Here is a 19,383-nt window from a genome sequence, read left to right as displayed (position 1 = left end):
TTGGGGGTGGGTGAGTTACAGCATAAACGTATATTAAAACTATTCCAATCAAAACATGATAAAAGACAATACAGAAGCATTGAGGGGACTTTGCCGTTTCTGGTATCACCGTTGTTCTGGGTCCAGGGACTGATTTCTGGTGGTTCTCTGTGGTCAGCTCCAAGGTTGGAGCAAGGATATGGAGAGGGGTGGACCACAACCAATGGGATGAAATTAATGCAAAAGAAATTCTGTCTAAACCTCCGGAAAAAGTTCCTAACAGTCAGAGCAGTTCCTCAGTGGAACAGGCTTCCTCGGGAGGTGGTGAGTCCTCCTTCTTTGGAAGTTTTTTAGCAGAGGCTGGAGAGCCATCTGACGGAGAGGCTGATTCTGTGAAGGCTCAAGGGGGTGGCAGGTGACAGAGGAGGAGCGAGAGGGTTGTGAGTGTCCTGCACTGTGCGGGGGGTTGGACTAGATGACCCAGGAGGTCCCTTCCAGTTCTATGATTCTATGAGAGGAAAAGGCAGGAAGCCTGTGATTGTTCCTAGATCATCCCAACTGTAAGCCTGGTAGAAGAGTGTCGTTTTACAGACCCTGCAGGACTTTGATAGCTCCATCAAGGCCCGGATTTCTGCTGGCTGTTCATTCTCTCTGCAGGCAGGAGCCAAGGCTGAGAAGGCCCTGCCTCTGACTGAGGCCAAGCTCGTAAATTATGGGCAGACCCAGGAATTGGTTACAACATCAGTGGCACAGCTGGCAAACATAACCCCAAAAATCCAACAGTTCATATAAAAGTTCTCCCCCCCCCCCCCCCACGTTGCATATGTTTCTTCATATTAATATGCAGCAGGGTTCCAGCACTGAATACCTTGTTTCTCCTCAGCTTTGACACAGTATATCTCCTCTGAAAATTTATGAAATACAGAAAAATGCAACAACAATTAAAATGAGCCATCACAATATCCAGAAGAACAACTCCCCCTTGCTGAGGCCAGCCAGATCTCTTGAGGGCCAGGGATCGCCAGCAAGTTGGTATGTGCAGAGCATTATGCGCTCTGGGGAACATACCGTGAAAGGTGGCCCCTTAGATCTACCGGGCCCAGACCATGTACGGCCTTAAAGGTTAAGAATTCGTCCACCATATCTTCTGGTACCGGTTCCACATGTTATTTACATCATTGCACAGGAGGTCACACCCGCCGTGTTAATGCTGTTCTCGTTCTCCTCTTCCCTAGGTGGAGAGTTGCGAGAGCAGCTCCCACAGCATGGACGAGGTCTCCCTCAGCGAATTCGGCGAGTGGACCGAAATCCCGGGGGCCCATCACATCATCCCCTGCGGCTTCATGAAGATCGTGGAGATCCTGTCCCGTTCCATCCCGGACTCGGTCATCCAGCTGAACAAGCCGGTCAGGTGCATCCACTGGAACCAGTCCGTGAGCCAGGAGATCGAGCGCGTGGCCGACCACAACAGCGACCGCATGGAAGAGGACGCGGGCTACCCCGTCTTCGTGGAGTGCGAGGACTGTGAGTTTATCCCGGCCGACCACGTCGTTGTGACGGTCTCCCTGGGGGTCCTGAAGAAGCGCCACGAGAGCATGTTCCAGCCCCACCTGCCCGAGGAGAAGGTGATGGCCATTCAGAAGCTGGGCATCAGCACCACGGACAAGATCTTCCTCGAGTTCAAGGAGCCCTTCTGGAGCCCGGAGTGCAACAGCATCCAGTTCGTCTGGGAGGACGAAGCCGAGAGCGAGAGCTTGACCTACCCGGAGGAGCAGTGGTACAAGAAGATCTGCAGCTTCGACGTCCTCTACCCGCCGGAGCGCTATGGCCACGTCCTCAGCGGCTGGATTTGCGGGGAAGAGGCCCTGATCATGGAGAAGTACGATGACGAAACTGTGGCGGAGACCTGCACTGAGATGCTGCGAAAATTCACAGGTCTGCGATAATTCGTGCCTCCCCTTTCTGGCTCCGTAATGGGAGAGGGCCAGGCAGGAGGGCAAGGAGGGGAAGGGACTGTGGTGAAATGCCGTCTCAGAGAGTGAGCGTTGGATCCAGGCGCCCCTTAGAGTCCAACGAGGGTTTGAGGATATAATTTTTCATGTCACAGCTCCCTGCGGGCATCTGACGAAGGGAGCTTTGAGTCTCAGAAAATCTTATTGGATTTGGAGGTGCAGCCGGAAGTGAGTCTTGCTGGGCAGATACAGGAGAACTTCTGCCTTTCTTGGATTCACGACTTGAACATTGGACTAGTGGTTGGTCTACCTGCCTGATTAGAATCATAGAATCTTTGAGTTGGAAGGGACCTCCTGGGTCATCTAGTCCAACCCCCTGCATTGTGCAGGAACCCGCTACCCCTTTAAGCCTCCACAGAATCAGCCTCTCCGTCAGATAGCTATCCAGCCTCTGTTTAAAAATCCCCAAAATGGAGTACCCACCGCCCACCATGAATACATATCATGGTCTCCACAAAACGGTGGGAATCATCAGGCAGATCTGTAAGGAGGAGAAACCCACGTAGCACCTAACTGGCACTTCATGCAGATTGTCTTCTAGTCCCTATTGTATTATTTCTCCTGTGGCATGCGTGTGGTGCAGCCAGGAGGTCTGAGCATTGTCCGGCAGCCGGGCAAGGGGTGTTTGGAGGTGGCTTGCCATTGCCTTCCTCCACACTGTGACACCTAGCGTTGCTTGGAGGAACTCCCACCCAAATGGTTGGAGGGTGACCTTGGGCCAGCCACAGTTCTCTCAGAGCTGTTCCTGCAGAGCTGTTCTCTTAGAGCTCTCTTAGCCTCACCTACCTCCCAGGGTGGCTGTTGTGGGGAAAGGAAGGGAAAGGTCTTTGTGAGACGTCTGTAAGCCACTTGGGAACTCTTGGGTAGTGGAATACAGACTATGAAAAAACAGCTCTTCTTCTTCTTCCTCCTCCTCCTCCTTATGGCAAGGCACCCGTTTGACTAATCTGTTTGACTCATTGATATTCTGGACATCCCTCTGAGCGTGATCTGTGCCATCTCAGTCACTTCTGTTCTTTCGGTTCTTTTTTTGGCCTAGGGAATCCCTACATTCCAAAACCACGGAGGATTCTCCGGTCCTCGTGGGGCAGCAATCCGTATTTCCGCGGCTCGTATTCCTACACCCAAGTTGGGTCGAGTGGCGTGGACGTGGAGAAACTGGCGAAGCCGCTGCCTTACACGGAGAGCTCCAAGACGGCTGTAAGTATGTCCGGGCGAGAAGCTGAAATGGGACAGCTGAGACTGGCTGCAGGTTTCCAAACGGTGACTCCCCTGGGACCTGCCAGAATCTAGCTTAAAATTTACATTCAAATGAATCCTGGCTAAGCAGCCCCCTGCAGAGGTTCTGGTCCCCCGCTGTGGCCCCCAGATAACCCCTAGTGGCTCCAAAGCCCCTGGAGTTGTGTCACCGTAGTACATGCTCTTGGCAGTCCTGACAAAAACACTTTGTCCATTTTCCCGTCTGCCCTTTCTGCAAAGTCTCAGGGCGGCTGGTTCTTGTGGGCTTTCCAGACTGAGTGACCATCCTCTGGAAGATTTTAGCCCCTGATATTTTGCCCCTAACTGTGCAATACTCTGGTCCTGCCGTTCCCTATTGGATAATTAGATATTATTAACTAGATATCATGAGCTTCTTGTGGCGCAGAGTGGTAAGGCAGCAGAAATGTTGTCTGAAAGCTCTGCCCATGAGGTTGGGAGTTCGATCCCAGCAGCCGGCTCAAGGCTGACTCAGCCTTCCATCCTTCCGAGGTCGGTCAAATGTGTACCCAGCTTGCTGGAGAGAGCCAGTTTGGTGTAGAGAGCCAGTTTAGTGTAGTGGTTAGGAGTGCGGACTTCTAACCTGGCATGCCAGGTTCGATTCTGCACTCCTCCACATGCAGCCAGCTGGGTGACCTTGGGCTCGCCACGGCACTGATAAAATTGTTCTGACCGAGCAGGAATATCAGGGCTCTCTCAGCCTCACCCACCCCACAGGGTGTCTGTTGTGGGGAGAGGAATGGGAAGGCGACTGGAAGCCGCTTTGAGCCTCCTTCGGGTAGGGAAAAGCGGCATATAAGAACCAACTCTTCTTCTTCTTCTTCTAAATGGTAATGACTGGGGAAGGCACTGGCAATCCACCCCGTATTGAGTCTGCCATGAAAACGCTGGAGGGTGTCACCCCAAGGGTCAGACATGACTTGGTGCTTGCACAGAGGGGATACCTTTACCTTTTTAACTAGATATCAGAAATCAGATATTTTCTTTCTGAAGCGTTTTTTGCTCTACGTCCTCATCTCTTCCTTCTCCCCCTCCCGCTTTCCTCCCTCTACCTGGATCTCCAGCCTATGCAGGTGATGTTTTCAGGTGAGGCCACCCATAGGAAATATTATTCCACTACCCATGGTGCTTTGCTTTCTGGCCAGAGAGAAGCGGCCCACCTTGCCGAAATGTACCAAGACCTCTTACAATGCAGGAACTGAGAGGCTGGAAGTTTCAGAAGAACCACTGACTCGTGATTCGTTTTTCAGTTGTGTGTTAAAATCATTCTCCCCCCCCCCCCCCGCCCCCTTCACTTTCTTTTTCTAACTGCTAAGAATAGAATTTTTAAAAATCTTTTTATATTAAAGAAAAAAGTCTTATCTATTTTACTCCATAGTCAACCGATTGTAGCTTATTTTCACGTACTGTATTGTTAACAGGGAAAGGTGCTCTTTCTGGTCTGGGTGAATCCTGTTACATTTTTCTTTTGGTGTAATTTGATTTCCGATGGCATTTCGGCTTCTTTTGGAGGGGTTCTCTCCTCCCGCCCCTGTATTGTAAGTGCCTTCTATACTTCAATAAATGTTGTAATAACCACAGAGTTTGAGTGTATACTTTGGGACACGCTGGTGTTTTTCCCCCCCTGCCCTCAAAAAATGTTTTTCTTAGAAAATTTTGATGCCGATTAAAAAAAGGAAAAATAAAACTGCAGAAAAAAAAGAAAGGAAGAAGAAGAAAAAAGAACAGGCTTTTTAATAATAATTTTCTGAGTCTTCCGCCAACCATAGGCTATAATCTCTCATTCAGATTTATCAAATTATACCAAGCTTGCTTCTTAAAATGAAGATTAAAATTCATTCTATATTTGCCTTCTTTGGTTTCTAATGCAGGCTTTCTCAACCAGGGTTCATGAAAACATTTTGACCTTTTGCCCAGACTAGCCAAGTCAGACAATGACTGAGCACATAAACTGTGCAAACATTTGCCAGTTTGTGATGCATACATAGCCCCCCTCAGTGGCCAGTTTGTGATGCACACAGCCCCCCCCCCAGTGGCCGGGGTGTGATGCGCACGTAGTTTCCCGCTGGCCAGTTTGTGATGCACACATAGCACCCCTAGTGGCCAGTTTGCAATACACACTTAGCTCCCCCAGTGGTCAGTTTGTGATGCACACATAGCCCCCTGCTGGCCAATTTGTGATGCACGCATAGCCCCCTGCTGGCCAATTTGTGATGCACGCATAGCCCCCTGCTGGCCAATTTGTGATGCACACATAGCCCACCCAGTGGCTAGTTTGTGATGCACACATAGGCACCCCTAGTGCTCAGTTTGTGACGCACACATCATCCTACAGTTAGTCACAAGACTATTGTGTCTTTAAACCTGTCTTTTGATGCCCGATGTCTCAGAGAAACAAGCAGAGCGAAGTGCCGAAGATAGAACCGGAAGACAGAGGAATGGCCTCAGAGTTGGGGAATGACCCTTCTTTTGGCTTGCTGCCCATCGGTTCACACTGTACTGTCCCTGCCCCTCAAGTATTCCAGCGTGTTTACATTTATTTTCTGAGCGCAAATCAGCCCTTACTCTTTGGGCTCATGTTTCTCCCAGGGCACTAAATTTAGCAGCCGTTTACTGGCGGGCTGTAAATTGAGAGATGTTTGCAAACCCCAAAGAGGAAAAGGAGGTGGGTGGGCATGAAACGAATGACCTTCAGAGGTGACCTCTCCTCTTTTGCTCCCTAACTGGGAGGGATTTGGATAACCAATGTGCATATCTCACACCGGGTCAAATTGAGTCAGATTTGTTACTGTAGTAAGTACCACAAGCTGGTTGGGGAGGTCAGTGTTCGGTTCCCCAAAACCTATTTTCTGTAGTTTGGGGCTGAGCCAAGATTTGAACCCAGAACTCTTGGGACCATTGCCATGTTCTCCCGCTATGGAGAATTTGAAAGAAGGCACTGTTGTGCAGTGGTTAGGAATTTCCCTCCTAACTTGGGAGAACCAAAGGGGGAAAATCATTTGTGTGTCCCTCTACGTTCTTGGGGAAAAAGTAGGCTTAAAAAGGAGTGGTTGAATGCCAAGATAAGTCCACCGAGCAAACAATGCCAAAGAGGGCACCTTTAGAAACCTGACACAGTGCAGCGGGCATAGCAACGAAATGGCTTCCACAAAATGGCTGCCACAGGAGGCGGAACCAGCTGCAAAATGGCTGCCACAGCTGACCTTCAGACATCTCACGTGGTGGCAAATGCTACCAAAACATAAGGTAACCAAATTGTCCCACTTTTGGAGGAACATCTGGGGTCACCTGGCAAATTGTACTTATGTTGAAATTTTAAAAATATGTATTACAATACTATTTTTGCGTTCTATGCGTTCTATGAAACTTTTTGTTGCTCCATATAGAGCAAATTTTTAATCAAGAACCCCGCCAGTCAATGGTGTCCCGCTTTACCAATGTTAAAATCTGGTCACCTTACCAAAGCAGCTTCTCAGCCTCACCCACCTCACAGGGTGTCTGTTGTGGGGAGAGGAAGGGAAGGTGAATGTAAGCCGCTTTGAGACTCCTTTGGGTAGAGAAAAGCAGCATATAAGAACCAACTCTTCTTCTTCTTCTTCAGTAATCTCAGGGCTCTCTCAGCCCCATCAACCTCCCAGGGTGTCTTTTATGGGGAGAGGAAGGGAAGGCGACTGTAAGCCGCTTTGAGACTCCTTCGGGTAGAGAAAAGCGGCATATAAGAACCAACTCTTCTTCAGTAATCTCAGGGCTCTCTCAGCCTCACCTCCCTCACAGGGTGTCTGTTGTGGGGAGAGGAAAGGGAAGGAGATTGGAAGCCGCTTTGAGACTCCTTCGGGAGAGAAAAGTGGCATATAAGAACCAACTCTTCATAATCCTGGAAAATCTTTCCCTTCTATCTAAAACCTGTTGCAAAACCTTCTCCCTCCAATCTTCTTCTTCTTCTTCTTCTTCTTCTTCTTCTTCTTCTTCTTCTTCTTCTTCTTCTTCTTCTTCTTCTTCTTCTTCATTATTGTTGTACCCCCTTAGCACAGAGCAATTCTATGCTTTTAAATGTTTTTGTCCTAGCAGGGTTAGATTCAAAAAGAGACCACTGCTGACATCTTGTGGAGACACAGAAGAAGGAAGGCATTAGAGAACAGAGTCGTTGGGACATCTAAAACCTCGGTCTGATTTGTGGGTACTTCAGTGTGTAAGCGTGAAGGTATTTGCTTTGGAATGATTTAGGACCATGTGTTTTCCTCACATTTTTCCTTGCAAAGGCTACTGGTTATTTTGTTTTTAATTAGCTCCTGCAGTTAGGAAAGACCTTTCTTTCCCTGAGGATTTGGAGAGCTGCTACCAGTGTGAGTTGACAATACTTTCTTTGGTGGGCTAGGGGTCTGACTCAGTCCAAGGCAGCGTCGTGTATTTGTATATCAACCCAAATTTCATGGGAAAAGAGCAGGGTTTTAACAGCACTCATCTTTCCCCTTTGAACATGTTATCGATCATCTGGAGTTGTGAATTTCCAATTAGCGAAACCAGGCAGGGATGCAAATAGTCTCCTCCTGTGTCCTGATTGGCTCATTTGGAGACTTCCTGCTCCTTTGAGCACACTTCCTCCCTGCTTGCCTATGGAACAGACTAAATGAAGAAAGAAGAACTACAGTCAGGACACTGTCCTCTCCTATTTACAAAGTGATTTCTAAAGAAAACTATTTTATTCTTTTAAGCAACTTGGTGCTCAACTCTCTTGCATATTTAAACTCTGCCGACACATTTGATCCCCCCCCCCTCGGTTACCTGTAAAGGTCCAATTCAACAGAAATATGGTTGGGAGAGACATCTTCCACATTCTCATGTCTTTCACTTGTGTGCCCCTATTGCTTTGGATTTTTTAAAATTTTCTGCTTGTGCCCTCCAGTGGTCAGTTCAATATTACATTATTGTGTGGCCAACATATTCTCCTGTATACTGCAACTAACCCCCTCCTCTCTACCTATATATAATTTTGGAGGAAATCTGTTTCATTGTACCCGAAGAAGTGTGCATCTATGATTGCTAAGTCTTTCAGTTCTTGATTCTACCAAGAACTGAATTTTGTTCATCTTGGATTCTGGACTCTTAACTTAGTGCTCACATCAGTTTGTTAACTCTGGAATTTGTATGCTCATTTGCTGCGATTCACAGATCATGCCAGCTGCTTTAATCCAACCTCAGGTATACTTATCCACCAGTAATATGTGCATCCTGACTCTAACTAGCCCTTCTTAGCAACTAACCTCCCTTAACCCTCTCCTTACCTATAAATAAGGCTTGAGGAAATCTGTTTTGTTGTATCTGAAGAAGTGCAAAAGACATAAAAGCATTGTTGTTCTTAAAGCTGCCACTGGAGGCAAACTTCATTCTTCTGCGGGTTTTATGCCAGATGTGCTGTCATGCAATATCGAATCAACCACCAGAGGGGGCAAAATCCACGTGGGAAACTCCCCCACCACAAAAAATGCAATAGGAATGAAAAGGAGAATACAGAACAGCCTCAAGTTTCTTATTGATAGAGCTGTTCTCACAGAGCAGTAATATCAGGGCTCTCTCAGCCCCACCTACCTCCCAGCCCCACCTACCTCCCAGGGTGTCTGTTGTGGGGGGCGAAAAACAGGATATAAAAACCAATTCTTCTTCTTCTTCTTCTTCTTCTTCTTCTTCTTCTTCTTCTTCTTCTTCTTCTTCTTCTTCTTCTTCTTCTTCGTATTTCTTTTAAAGTCTTTCCTTGTCTGCTGTTCTTCTTCACTTTCCCTTTTGGTTTCCCCCAGGTCCAAAATTTCATGGGCCCCCCTGACTCTAGCTTTCGAGCCCATCTCAGGGTTGACCAATCAAAGACATCACACATTTTAAACGATGTACTTTCTTAGGCAGCATTGTGTGCGTATTTGGTACAAACAAGCCAAACATTTTTAAAATGTGCATTCTGGTTTGGCAACGTATACAGAAATCCATTCGGCGGAGTTTGCATCATGGGGCAGGAAAAGAAATCCCCCACCCTATTCTGGCTAATAAATACATTTACAGTTTTCTTTTGTTTTTCTTTTAAAAAGGAGAGAGAGAGAGAGAGAGAGAGAGAGAGGGCATGTCATATCTAAAGACCTGTTAGGGAAATGTATACTTATATACACATCTGTAAACAATAACAATAGAAAGATTATAAAACGGCATTCCCCGTAACCGTGGATGAAGTCTTTTCTCTTTTGCTGGCTGACGGGTGGGCTGCAAACTGCATATATTCAGCAGAGTTAGCTGATGAAGCAGAGGGGGGGGGGAAAGAGGTCGGATTTTTGTCATCTCCTCCCTCCCCACCAACTAGGTTGGGTTGGCTCCAACCAGCTTTCCCCCTGATCAGGAAGAAGGAAGGAGGAGTGTCTTCAAGCAACAAAAAAAGGCATGGTTTTTATTTCCCTCACAGGACCTGCATAAAGTTGCCGTCTCCAGATAGTAAAATCCCTGGAGATTTGGGGGCAGAAGCAAGGGAGGGTGTCGTTTGTGAAAGAGTGGATCCTGGAGAGCAGGGGTAGTCAAACTGCGGCCCTCCAGATGTCCGTGGACTACAATTCCCAGGAGCCCCTGCCAGCGAATGCTGGCAGGGGCTTCTGGGAATTGTAGTCCACGGACATCTGGAGGGCCGCAGTTTGACTACCCCTGCTCTCCAGGATCCACTCTCCAAAGCTGCCATTATCACCAGGGGGAATTGATCTCTGTAACCTGGAGGCGAGTTCTAATTCTGGGAGATCTCCAGGTCCTATCTGGAGGCTGGCAACCCTAGCTTGAACCAAAGTTTTGTGAACTGCATTAAAGAGGGAAATTGAGCAAGAAAGCTGGCACACAATATCCAGTCCACAATATCCAGTAGATACCGGTCATTTTTTTTCTAATTCCCAGTGCCAAAGAGGTCACCCTTTTTGGTTAAACAAAGCAGTGCCTTGACTCTTCAGCAGCGGTAACGGCTGCAGCCAAAGGGGGCCAAGAGATGAGACAGTTTCCATGGCACACTTGGTCTCTTCCTGTTTGTACGGGCCCCTTTTGGGGCTAGAGTTTACACCCTTCAGATCCTCTGGCATTCCAGTCACACCAATGTATCCCGACAACCTGAACAGATTCAAGTGCTTAGGGCTGATCCTGCGTTGAGCAGGGGGTTGGACTAGATGGCCTGTATGGCCCCTTCCCACTCTAGGATTCTATGATTCTAAGTGAGTCCTTATGTGAGTCGCAGCTCAACTTGATGGCGTTTTGGGGTGTGTGGGGTTTTTTGCAATATGTCCCTGTTGTTTGCCACCGAAGTGGTCGAGAGGCAGAGGCTGAGCAGTCGGAATGCGGCTTGCCAACTCCAGTTGAGGAATCCCTGGAGATTTGTATGTGGTGGAGGCTGGGGAAGGCCTGGGGGGGGGGTGATTCTGCAGAAACCACCCTCCAAAACAGACTTTTTATTTTTTTTTGGGGGGGGGGAGGAATTCATCTATGTAGCCTGGAGATCAAGCGTGATGCTGGAAGATCTCCAGGCCCTACCTGGAGATTGGCAAGCCTGCATGCTCCAGGGGAAGACGGGCTTTCTACAGTTCTCCCTCCCCACCCCGGAAGCTTTGTACTTTAAAGCAGGGGTAGTCAACCTGTGGTCCTCCAGATGTCCATGGACTACAATTCCCATGAGCCCTGCCAGTGTTTGCTGGCGGGGGCTCATGGGAATTGTAGTCCACGGACATCTGGAGGACCACAGGTCGACTACCCCTGCTTTACAGCTCAAACAAAACAGATGTGTAACTTGTGAGTACGGACTCCAAACACGTTCCCTTCCAACTCAGTTTGCAGTGGATTTTCCAAGGTGATGGTTCTGTGATTTAGACACGCCCCCTTTTTAGGGGGGGGCGGAGCATTGCTTAAACTTATTTGACAAACCAGGATCTTCCTAAGGCCTGTCACCTGTCGTTTTGATAGTTTTGTTTTTAAAAAGAACAGTTCTGTTTAATTAGTTCTAATTTGGGTATGTGTGTGTGTGTGTGTGTGTGTGTGGGGGGGAGTTTCCATTACATGGTCCCCCAGTACTGGTGCATCTGGTCACTACTTCCCAGAAGCATTGTGGCTCCCCAGCAAAGCCCAGATTTTGCACGGAGAAAGGCTGTCGGAAGATTTCAAGATAGCAGAAGGAGGGAAAGACTTTTCTGAGAGCCAATGCCTGAGCTAAATGGACCCATGGCTTAAGGGGGTAGAAGGCAGCTTGGACGCTCTTCAGGAAGAGCCATGATGTAGCGGTGGAGCACATTCTTTGCACGCAGGAGGACCCGGGTTCAAGTTCCGGCAGCTTCAGGCAAAAGGCCTCAACAGGGAGGTGTTGGCCCGAGAACCTGGAAAGACTCCGCTCATCGGAGGCGAACGTACTGAGTTAGGTGGACCAAGGGGCTGGTCTGGTGTAAGGCAACTTCTTGCGCGTGATCCAAACCTGCAGGTGTCATCTAGAAGGCAGGGTTTCTGAAGGGACCCCTGGGGGCAGCATCCACCGACCTGGCAACCGTATGACGGACCAAGGGAAATTCCCAGGAGGATGACTTTGATGGGGTCGGATAATTATGGCCACAAAGGCAGGAAGAGAATAAGGAATAGCCCCCCTGAACCAGGATTGCTTTTGCTGCGTTTCAGGGCCCATTCTGCACAAAGGGTTAATGCACCTTCAATGCTCCTTCAATGTAGATTTTCCTGTTCTGCACAGGAAAATCCAGCTTGAAAGTGCATTATCCTCCATGTGCAGAATGAGTTCAGGTTGGCAGATGGAGCTCAGAGATTTCCCGGAATTAGAACTGATGGCCAGGCAACCGAGATTTGTTCCCCTGGATAAAATGGCTGTTTTAGAGGGGGGGGGGCTTGCTCAGATTCCTCCCCTCCCCCAGACCCTGCACTCTCCAAATCTGCCCTCCCAACCCAGAGCTGGGAGCCCAAATTGCAGCTGGATTTGAGAAGCAGACCGTCCAAACCAGGGGTAGTCAAACTGCGGCCCTCCAGATGTCCATGGACTACAATTCCCAGGAGCCCCCTGCCAGCATTCGCTGGCAGGGGGCTCCTGGGAATCGTAGTCCATGGACATCTGGAGGGCCGCAGTTTGACTACCCCTGGTCCAAACGAACCAAAATGTTTCCAATAATAATTTTCTCCGGAGCTTTCCAACCTTAGCGGGATTTCTCAGCAGGCTCTGGTGAGATATCGAGATGGCTGGTAAACAATGGCCCACTTAAACACAGAACGGGAGAAAGAGAGAGACCCTCTCCCAGGCTATTTTGAGCTCCTGAGTTGATGGGCAGTGGCCGCAGCCCTTGGCCCCCCCTGTTCAAGTCCAAAGAAACCAAGGGAAAGAAGGGGAAATATATTTCCCACCCAGGGGTGCAGTTGGGAATTTTGCCCTTGACTTAACAACTTTGGGGTCTGGAGAATTTGCTCACCCGCTGTTTTTTCTCTCTGTATGATTGGACAGATCTGTTATCTCTCAAACGCACTCAAAATCGGCCCCCCTTCAGCTTCCCACCCAGAACGGCCTTTTCTCATCCATTGTAGCAGTGAGAGATCATGTTTGCCTTTTCCAACCTTTTGACCATGGCAGAATCGCTGAAACATTTTCCAGGCTTTGCGGGATCAGAGAAGTGGGTACAGAAGTAAGATGCGGGAGCCGGGCAACTGATGGATCAATCAATTGATCAATCGATCACTTACCATTTTTTCCATTATGGGGAAAGAGATGAGGCCTGTAGAGCAGGGGTAGTCAAACTGCGGCCCTCCAGATGTCCATGGACTACAATTCCCAGGAGCCCCCTGCCAGCGTTCGCTGGCAGGGGGCTCCTGGGAATTGTAGTCCATGGACATCTGGAGGGCCGCAGTTTGACTACCCCTGCTGTAGAGCAACAGGGGAAGGGGCTCCAGTGGTCTAGCGATGCCAGTGGCCATCCGGACTCCTGGGAAAGGCCGTGTAACCCCTGGGGCGCTCCCATGGAACCCCAGGATCTGCCCAAACCCTGCTTGGAAATCCCTGGATAACAGGAAGATCTCCTCTTCTTTCTCAACTTTCACTTTGGCAGGGTCACGATAACTAGGCAGGAGAAGTATCGAAAGACGGCACCCTGGAAAACTTAGCAAATGGCTTATTCCCCGGAGAAAGGCAGCAAGTGTCCCATAGCTGTAGCCCAAGACCTCATGACCCCTCATGTTCCTCGGAGGAACTAGCAACCAAATCCTTGGAGGTCTCCCAACCAAATGCTAGCCAGAGTCTGCCCTGCTCAGCTGCCGGGTTTCCCTGGACTGGAGATTAGTAGTCACCTGGAGGCAAGCAGTAATACCGGGAGCTCTCCAGGAACCCCCTGGAGGCTGGGAACCCTACATGGTAACCACTAGCACACCACTGAACTACCCCCCCTCCCTTTCCAAAAATCATCAGTAGCATCTGTGGCAGTTTCGTCTGGAACAAATTTCGGGGGGGATGAGGGGTAGGTTTGGGATCATGGAGTTACTCATCGTTCTGACCTGAGATTGAAGGTTTTGAGAGAGCATTAAAAAGAGCAGATTCTCGATTTTTAATTTGCTGTCCCCGTACAAGGCAGCCAGGTGGATTCTCTGTCTCGGGACCCCAAAACATGGGACACAAACTGATGGCGAATCGTCAGCTTGAAGCGGGAACGTTTGAAACTGTCAGATGAGGGCCTGCGAATCGGGACCCTGTTATACAAACATCAGTGTTTTAGAACCCGAAAGGTGGCCTTCAAAATACTGAACGGATCCAGAGTTTAATTTCTAGAAAGATTCTGAAAGCTGCTTGCAAAGGCCAGAGTCCCAGATCTGGAAATTCATGTTTAAAAAGGGAATCTGCCTCTGAGCATGTGCAGAATGCTCCCCCCCCTCCCCGTCAATGTGTAACCATAACCATACATTTGAGAAGATTCCCAGGTGGGCGACAACAATCCCACGCGCATGCAATGCACAGTCACGTTTCAAGAGTCTGTAGAGACTGGTCACTCCAGAAAACTGACGTTTACCACATTCCTGTAACCAGCTGGAATTGTAAATTAAGGTAATGCCTGTCGGAGGATGGCCAGGTGGATGGCTGGGGTGGGGTAGGCCTGCCATCTCCAGGAGATTTTGGGGTGGGGCCTGGAGAAAACAGTGGGGTGCAATGCCACTGAGTCCACCCTCCTAAGCAGGGAATGGACACCTGCTGTCTGGAGATGAGCTGTCATTCTGGAGGATCCCCAGGTCCCACTGGGAAGCTGGCATCCCTAGAGGAAACCCTCCTCCTTCAGTAACTGTGCTAGTGTTTACTTCCTCTCTCTGGGGTGACATGTGCCTCTCTCAACATTCAACAGGGGGTTGCTTCCACTGGATGCCCCTGCTAAGGGCCTGTCTTTCTGCCTTCTACTGTTTCAGGATTTTTTTTGGGGGGGGGGATTGCTCTTGCCCCCAAGATCTGAATTCTTAAGACTCACAGGCCTGGCCTGTTAAAAATCAAGTGCTTGTTTCCCTGTAATGCCCCAAGGGGCGATCTCCTTTTATCATGGAACCTCGTACACAGATAACAATTTGACTGAGCGTGTTTGTGTGTGGTGGTGGATCTCCCAAGCTCTGATTGGCGGCCTGCTCCTGCCTCGTCCACCCCATCCTACACTCACAAATCTCGCAAAACTATCCCTTCCTTTTCCTTCTGTCCCTACATAACCCCCCAAATTGAGACTTTGGCCACGAACCGAAGAAAAACATCCCTGTGGGGCCAGTTTTAGCAAAAAAGCCTGATTCATGTGCGTCATTTATTCCTGAACCTCAGTCTGTCATTGGGGATGTCATGGTAACGTATGTGAAGTGTTTGTGGCACAGATTATTATGAAGAACGCAGCCATTCCTGTTCAGGTACCGTCCCTCCCTCCGAGGAGAGACAGATATTTCTCCCTGCGTGCACACCAATAAATTCGCTACCCCTCCTCAAATTTTGTCTGGATATATGGTCCCCGGGGCTAGTGAGATTTCCTGTCTACTGGGCCCCGTCCACGTTCCCCGTGTGGTGATGAGACAATCCTTCTTCAGTCTTCCACTCCAGATTGTACATCCCAAATTTGTCAGGTGGCCAGACGGAGGCTGAACAAAACAGAACCCCGAGCGTTTCTCCTTGGAGGGATCAAATATCCGTTTCGCCGAGGCCATGGGCTTCCGAATCCATGAGCTCATCGTACATCGGGTAGTCGATAGACTCCATGAACTCGTTGGGGATTCCTATGGAGACCGACTCCACCTCGGATCGGTACGAGGCCGTCACGCCCCCCTTGAGGGAGCCTCCCCGAATCTTGTGCGAGAGGCTGTTCATTTTTTCTTTCAGTTGTGTCGTCGGTTTTTGGAAAGGAGAGAACATCCTCCACCGCTTGAAGTTCAGAGTTCGCCTCTTGCTGGAGCGCTCCAGGCTGCCGGAGTTCAGGATGAAAGAGCCGTTGAGGGTGGACATCCTGGACCGGGATTCCCCGTCGGGGTCTTGCCCGGCCCCGTTGACGGAGGCGCTCCGCCAGTGGTTGCCGTACACCCTCCAGATGGGCCTCCTCTTCCGGCGGCACTGGCACTTCAGCAGGCGGATGAACGCTCTCTTGAACTCTTTGCTGGAGCACGGGTAGATGATGGGGTTCACGCAGCTGTTGAAGTAGCCCAGCCAGAAGATGATCTTGAAAACAATCTCCGAGGGCTTCAGGGAAGGGAAGTAGGCACCTGGAAGGGAAGAGGCAAACATCCTTAAGGCACCTTGGAATGACTTTGCTGGATTAGACTGTGGTCTATATGAGCGACTCAGCTCCGGAGGGAGATTCTAAGGCAGGGGTAGTCAAACTGCGGCCCTCCAGATGTCCATGGACTACGATTCCCAGGAGCCCCTGCCAGCATTCGCTGGCAGGGGCTCCTGAGAATTGTAGTCCATGGACATCTGGAGGGCCGCAGTTTGACTAGCCCTGTTCTAGGGTTTTACCCTAGGCTGATTCTGCACTGACTTTGTTTTTTTCCGTTGTGGATCCCACTGAATTCAGATTGATTTGAACTCGGGTCTTCCTCTACCCCCCCCCCAATGAAACAGAAAGTGTTTTGCCCTCGATTGGGGAAGCTCAGAGGGGAGGGGAGCCAAGTGCAGCAGGAGCCTCTTTCTTTCTTTTCTTGAACTGGGGGGTGGGGGGAGAGGAAGGGAGACAGCAGAGGAGGGGGAATAAACCCAAGAGGCAAATCTGAGAGAATTTAGGGCTTCTGGAGCGCAGTCACTTTAAAGGAAGCCTTCCAACCGGGTACCAGGAAATGTGAACATAGCACAGGACTACTCTGGGTGTAGTGGTTAGGAGCAGCTTGGTGAAATGGTTAGGAAAGGTGGCCTCTAATCTGGGAGAGCCAAGTTTGATTCCCCACTTCTCTTCCACCTGCAGCCGACTGGGTGACCTTGGGCCAATTTCAGTTCTTTCAGAGCAGTTCTCATAGGGCAGTTTCTCTCAGAGCTCACGGAGGAGAGGAATGGAAGGTGATTTTAAACCCCTTTGAGATACATGAAGCCTACTGGGTGACCCTGGGCCAGTCAAAGTTCTCTCAGAGCTTTCCCAGAGTATCTGTTGTGGGGAGGAAGAAGGTGATTGTAAGCCCCTTTGAGACACATGAAGCCTGTTGGGTGACCTTGAACCTGTCACAGGTCTATCAGAGCTCTCCCAGGGTATCTGTTGCGAGGAGGAGGAAGGTAATTGTAAGCCCCTTTGAGACACATGAAGCCTGTTGAGTGACCTTGGGCCAGTCACAGTTCTATCAGAACTCTCTCAGCTCCAGCTGCCTCACAGACAGTAAGCTGCTTTGAGACTCCTTTGAGTAGTGAAAAGTGGGGTGTAAAAAACTCAACTCCTCTTCTTTGTCATCTTTTGGCTGCAGCACAATATTTACGGAAACGTGGTAACGGCTTTCTTTGCCGCGGTCGTTTGTTAATTGAGGAGTGTGTTGAGTTTCTCGAATGTAACAGCCTCCCTCTGTGGCCAGCAGGGGGCGCCCTTGTGTCCCTTCTCACGCTGCCTGGCTATTGCCCAGGGAAATCCAAGAATAGCTCGGTGACTCAGGCCGAATGTCTTTTAATTTTAGATGAATCATGACGCTGCGTGACTGTGGTGTTAATTTGTATTATGGGTAAATAACATTAGCTTCCAAGGTATTGGCGCTAAGCTCTGGTGTCAAAACAGCTTGGAGGGAAGCGTTCGCCGTCGCGAGCACAGAAACACGAGATGCCCGGGAGGGAGAGTCAAAAAGAAGGCAATTTCTCCCTAAGCAGCATGGATCCGAAACCTGTGAAGAGCACCATTATTCGAGGGACACCACCCCCCAAACAAGAAATCCCCTGCAGAGCCCATAGTTATGTAGAGTTATAGAATCATAGAGTTGGAAGGGCCCTCTTGGGTCATCTAGTCTAACCCCCTGCACTGTGCAGGACACTCACAACCATATCCACTTTCACCTGCCACCCCCTTGAGCCTTCACAGAATCAGCCTCTCCGTCCGATGGCTCTCCAGCCTCTGTTTCCAAAGATTGAGAACCCACCACCTCCCGAGGAAACCCATTCCACTGAGAAACCGCTCTGACTGTCAGGAACTTCTTCCGGAGGTTGAGACGGAATTTCTTTTCAATGAATTTCATCCCATTGGTTCTGGTCCGTCTCTCCGGGGTTTAATGGGCTTAACGATGCTTGAGGCTGATCCTGCACTGAGCAGGAGGTTGGACTAGATGGCCACTAGGGTGCCTTCCAGCTCTAGAGATGCCCTGTGGCTGTTTTCAGGGCAGAAAAGGTAGGGGATAACCCGGTTTTGTCTACTCACATTGGCCAGTGGTTCTCCAGGCCTTTCCTATCACCTGCCCCATGGCCCTATTAACTGGCTTTGAACCTGAGACCTTGTGCATGCCAAGCAGACGGCTCTGCTACTGAGGCGCATTCTCTCCCATCTAACAGTAGGTGTCAGTATTGCGCCCATTTGTCTGGCTACTGGTGGAATACTTCTCAGCACTGACCCCTGGGGAACAGCTAGGGTCACCAACCTCCAGGTGGGGCCTGGAGAGTTCCCTTTAATTAGATGTGTCCACCTACTCAGATCTATTTCTCAGCAGGGAGAGTGGCGTCTAAGGAACTGCATCCCTATTGAACTCGCTTTGCTTTCCAAACTCCACCCTCTGTGGCCTCTGCTTGCAGACCTCCAGGAATTCCCCCAAAGCTGAAATTGGCATCATTAGGAACGGAGCATGCTTGCTCACCCGTTATGAAGTCCTAAATCACTTTGGACCTACAGACCACAGGATCCAGAGGCACAGTCCACTGAGTCAGGGTCAGACTCTGGACAAAAGTCATTCACTCTTGGAATTCTCTCCTGCAGGAGGTATAGATGGTTACAAGCACAGACAGCTTCAGGAGAGGGTAGGATAAACATCTGGAGCAGAGGCCCATGAATGACTATCAGGGGAAGTCAACCTGTGGTCCTCCAGAGGTCCGTGGACTACAATTCCCATGAGCCCCTGCCAGCATTTGCTGGCAGGGGCTCATGGGAATTGTAGTCCACGGACCTCTGGAGGACCACAAGTTGACTTCCCCTGGTATAGATAGTGAACCTCCTGACAGCACCTGGGTTTTGGTCACTGGGTGACAGAGTGCTGGACTGGATGGACCATTGGCCTGATCCAACCCAGGAAAACCCAGATGCAAAAGCACATTGACAGTTGCAGAATTGGGCAAAAAAAAAAAAATTCTGTTTGCAATTGCTGTCTGGAGTGGCTTGAAGTTGCATGATTCATCATGGGCGAAAACACCCTCTCTTGATGAATGTAAAGTGATCCCCACCAGCTCTGTGGTTTTCTTTGCATTCTATGTTGTTTTTAATCTGTCATTTTCATGCACTGTGTAATAAACAGATGTCTTTTATTTTATGTTTTAGCACAGGGATTACCAACGAGGGATCCATGGACCCCCCCAGGGGGTCTGCAGCCTTAATGGACTCGGTCACAAGTTAGGGAATGATCATTTCCATGGCTTTCCTACCCCTCTCCCAAGCGCCATTTGCTTCATGATTTCTGTGCCTAGGAGGCCTGTCATTCTCGAGTTAACATGGGT

General features: G+C 49.5%; 2 protein-coding genes across 3 annotated transcripts in view; one reads left to right on the top strand and one right to left on the bottom strand.

The window, feature by feature from the left end:
* The window catches only part of SMOX (spermine oxidase), a 42,107-nt gene extending 37,281 nt beyond the window's left edge, over nucleotides 1-4,826 (top strand). For both annotated transcript variants that reach the window (XM_077301181.1, XM_077301182.1), the window contains exons 5-7: nucleotides 1,215-1,914; nucleotides 3,031-3,191; nucleotides 4,313-4,826. In XM_077301181.1, the coding sequence (XP_077157296.1) occupies nucleotides 1,215-1,914; nucleotides 3,031-3,191; nucleotides 4,313-4,450 (999 nt within the window). In that variant the 3' untranslated portion in view covers nucleotides 4,451-4,826. The remainder of the gene's footprint in view (nucleotides 1-1,214; nucleotides 1,915-3,030; nucleotides 3,192-4,312) is intronic.
* An 8,329-nt stretch (nucleotides 4,827-13,155) lies between these two features.
* ADRA1D (adrenoceptor alpha 1D) overlaps nucleotides 13,156-19,383 on the bottom strand; it is a 40,165-nt gene continuing 33,937 nt past the window's right edge. Inside the window, exon 2 of the mRNA XM_077301179.1 lies at nucleotides 13,156-15,989. Coding sequence (XP_077157294.1) covers nucleotides 15,415-15,989 — 575 coding nt within the window. The 3' untranslated portion in view covers nucleotides 13,156-15,414. The remainder of the gene's footprint in view (nucleotides 15,990-19,383) is intronic.

The sequence above is a fragment of the Paroedura picta genome, chromosome 10, assembly GCF_049243985.1.
Source record: "Paroedura picta isolate Pp20150507F chromosome 10, Ppicta_v3.0, whole genome shotgun sequence".
Lineage (NCBI taxonomy): Eukaryota > Metazoa > Chordata > Lepidosauria > Squamata > Gekkonidae > Paroedura > Paroedura picta.
This window is presented reverse-complemented; position numbering and strand designations above follow the sequence as displayed.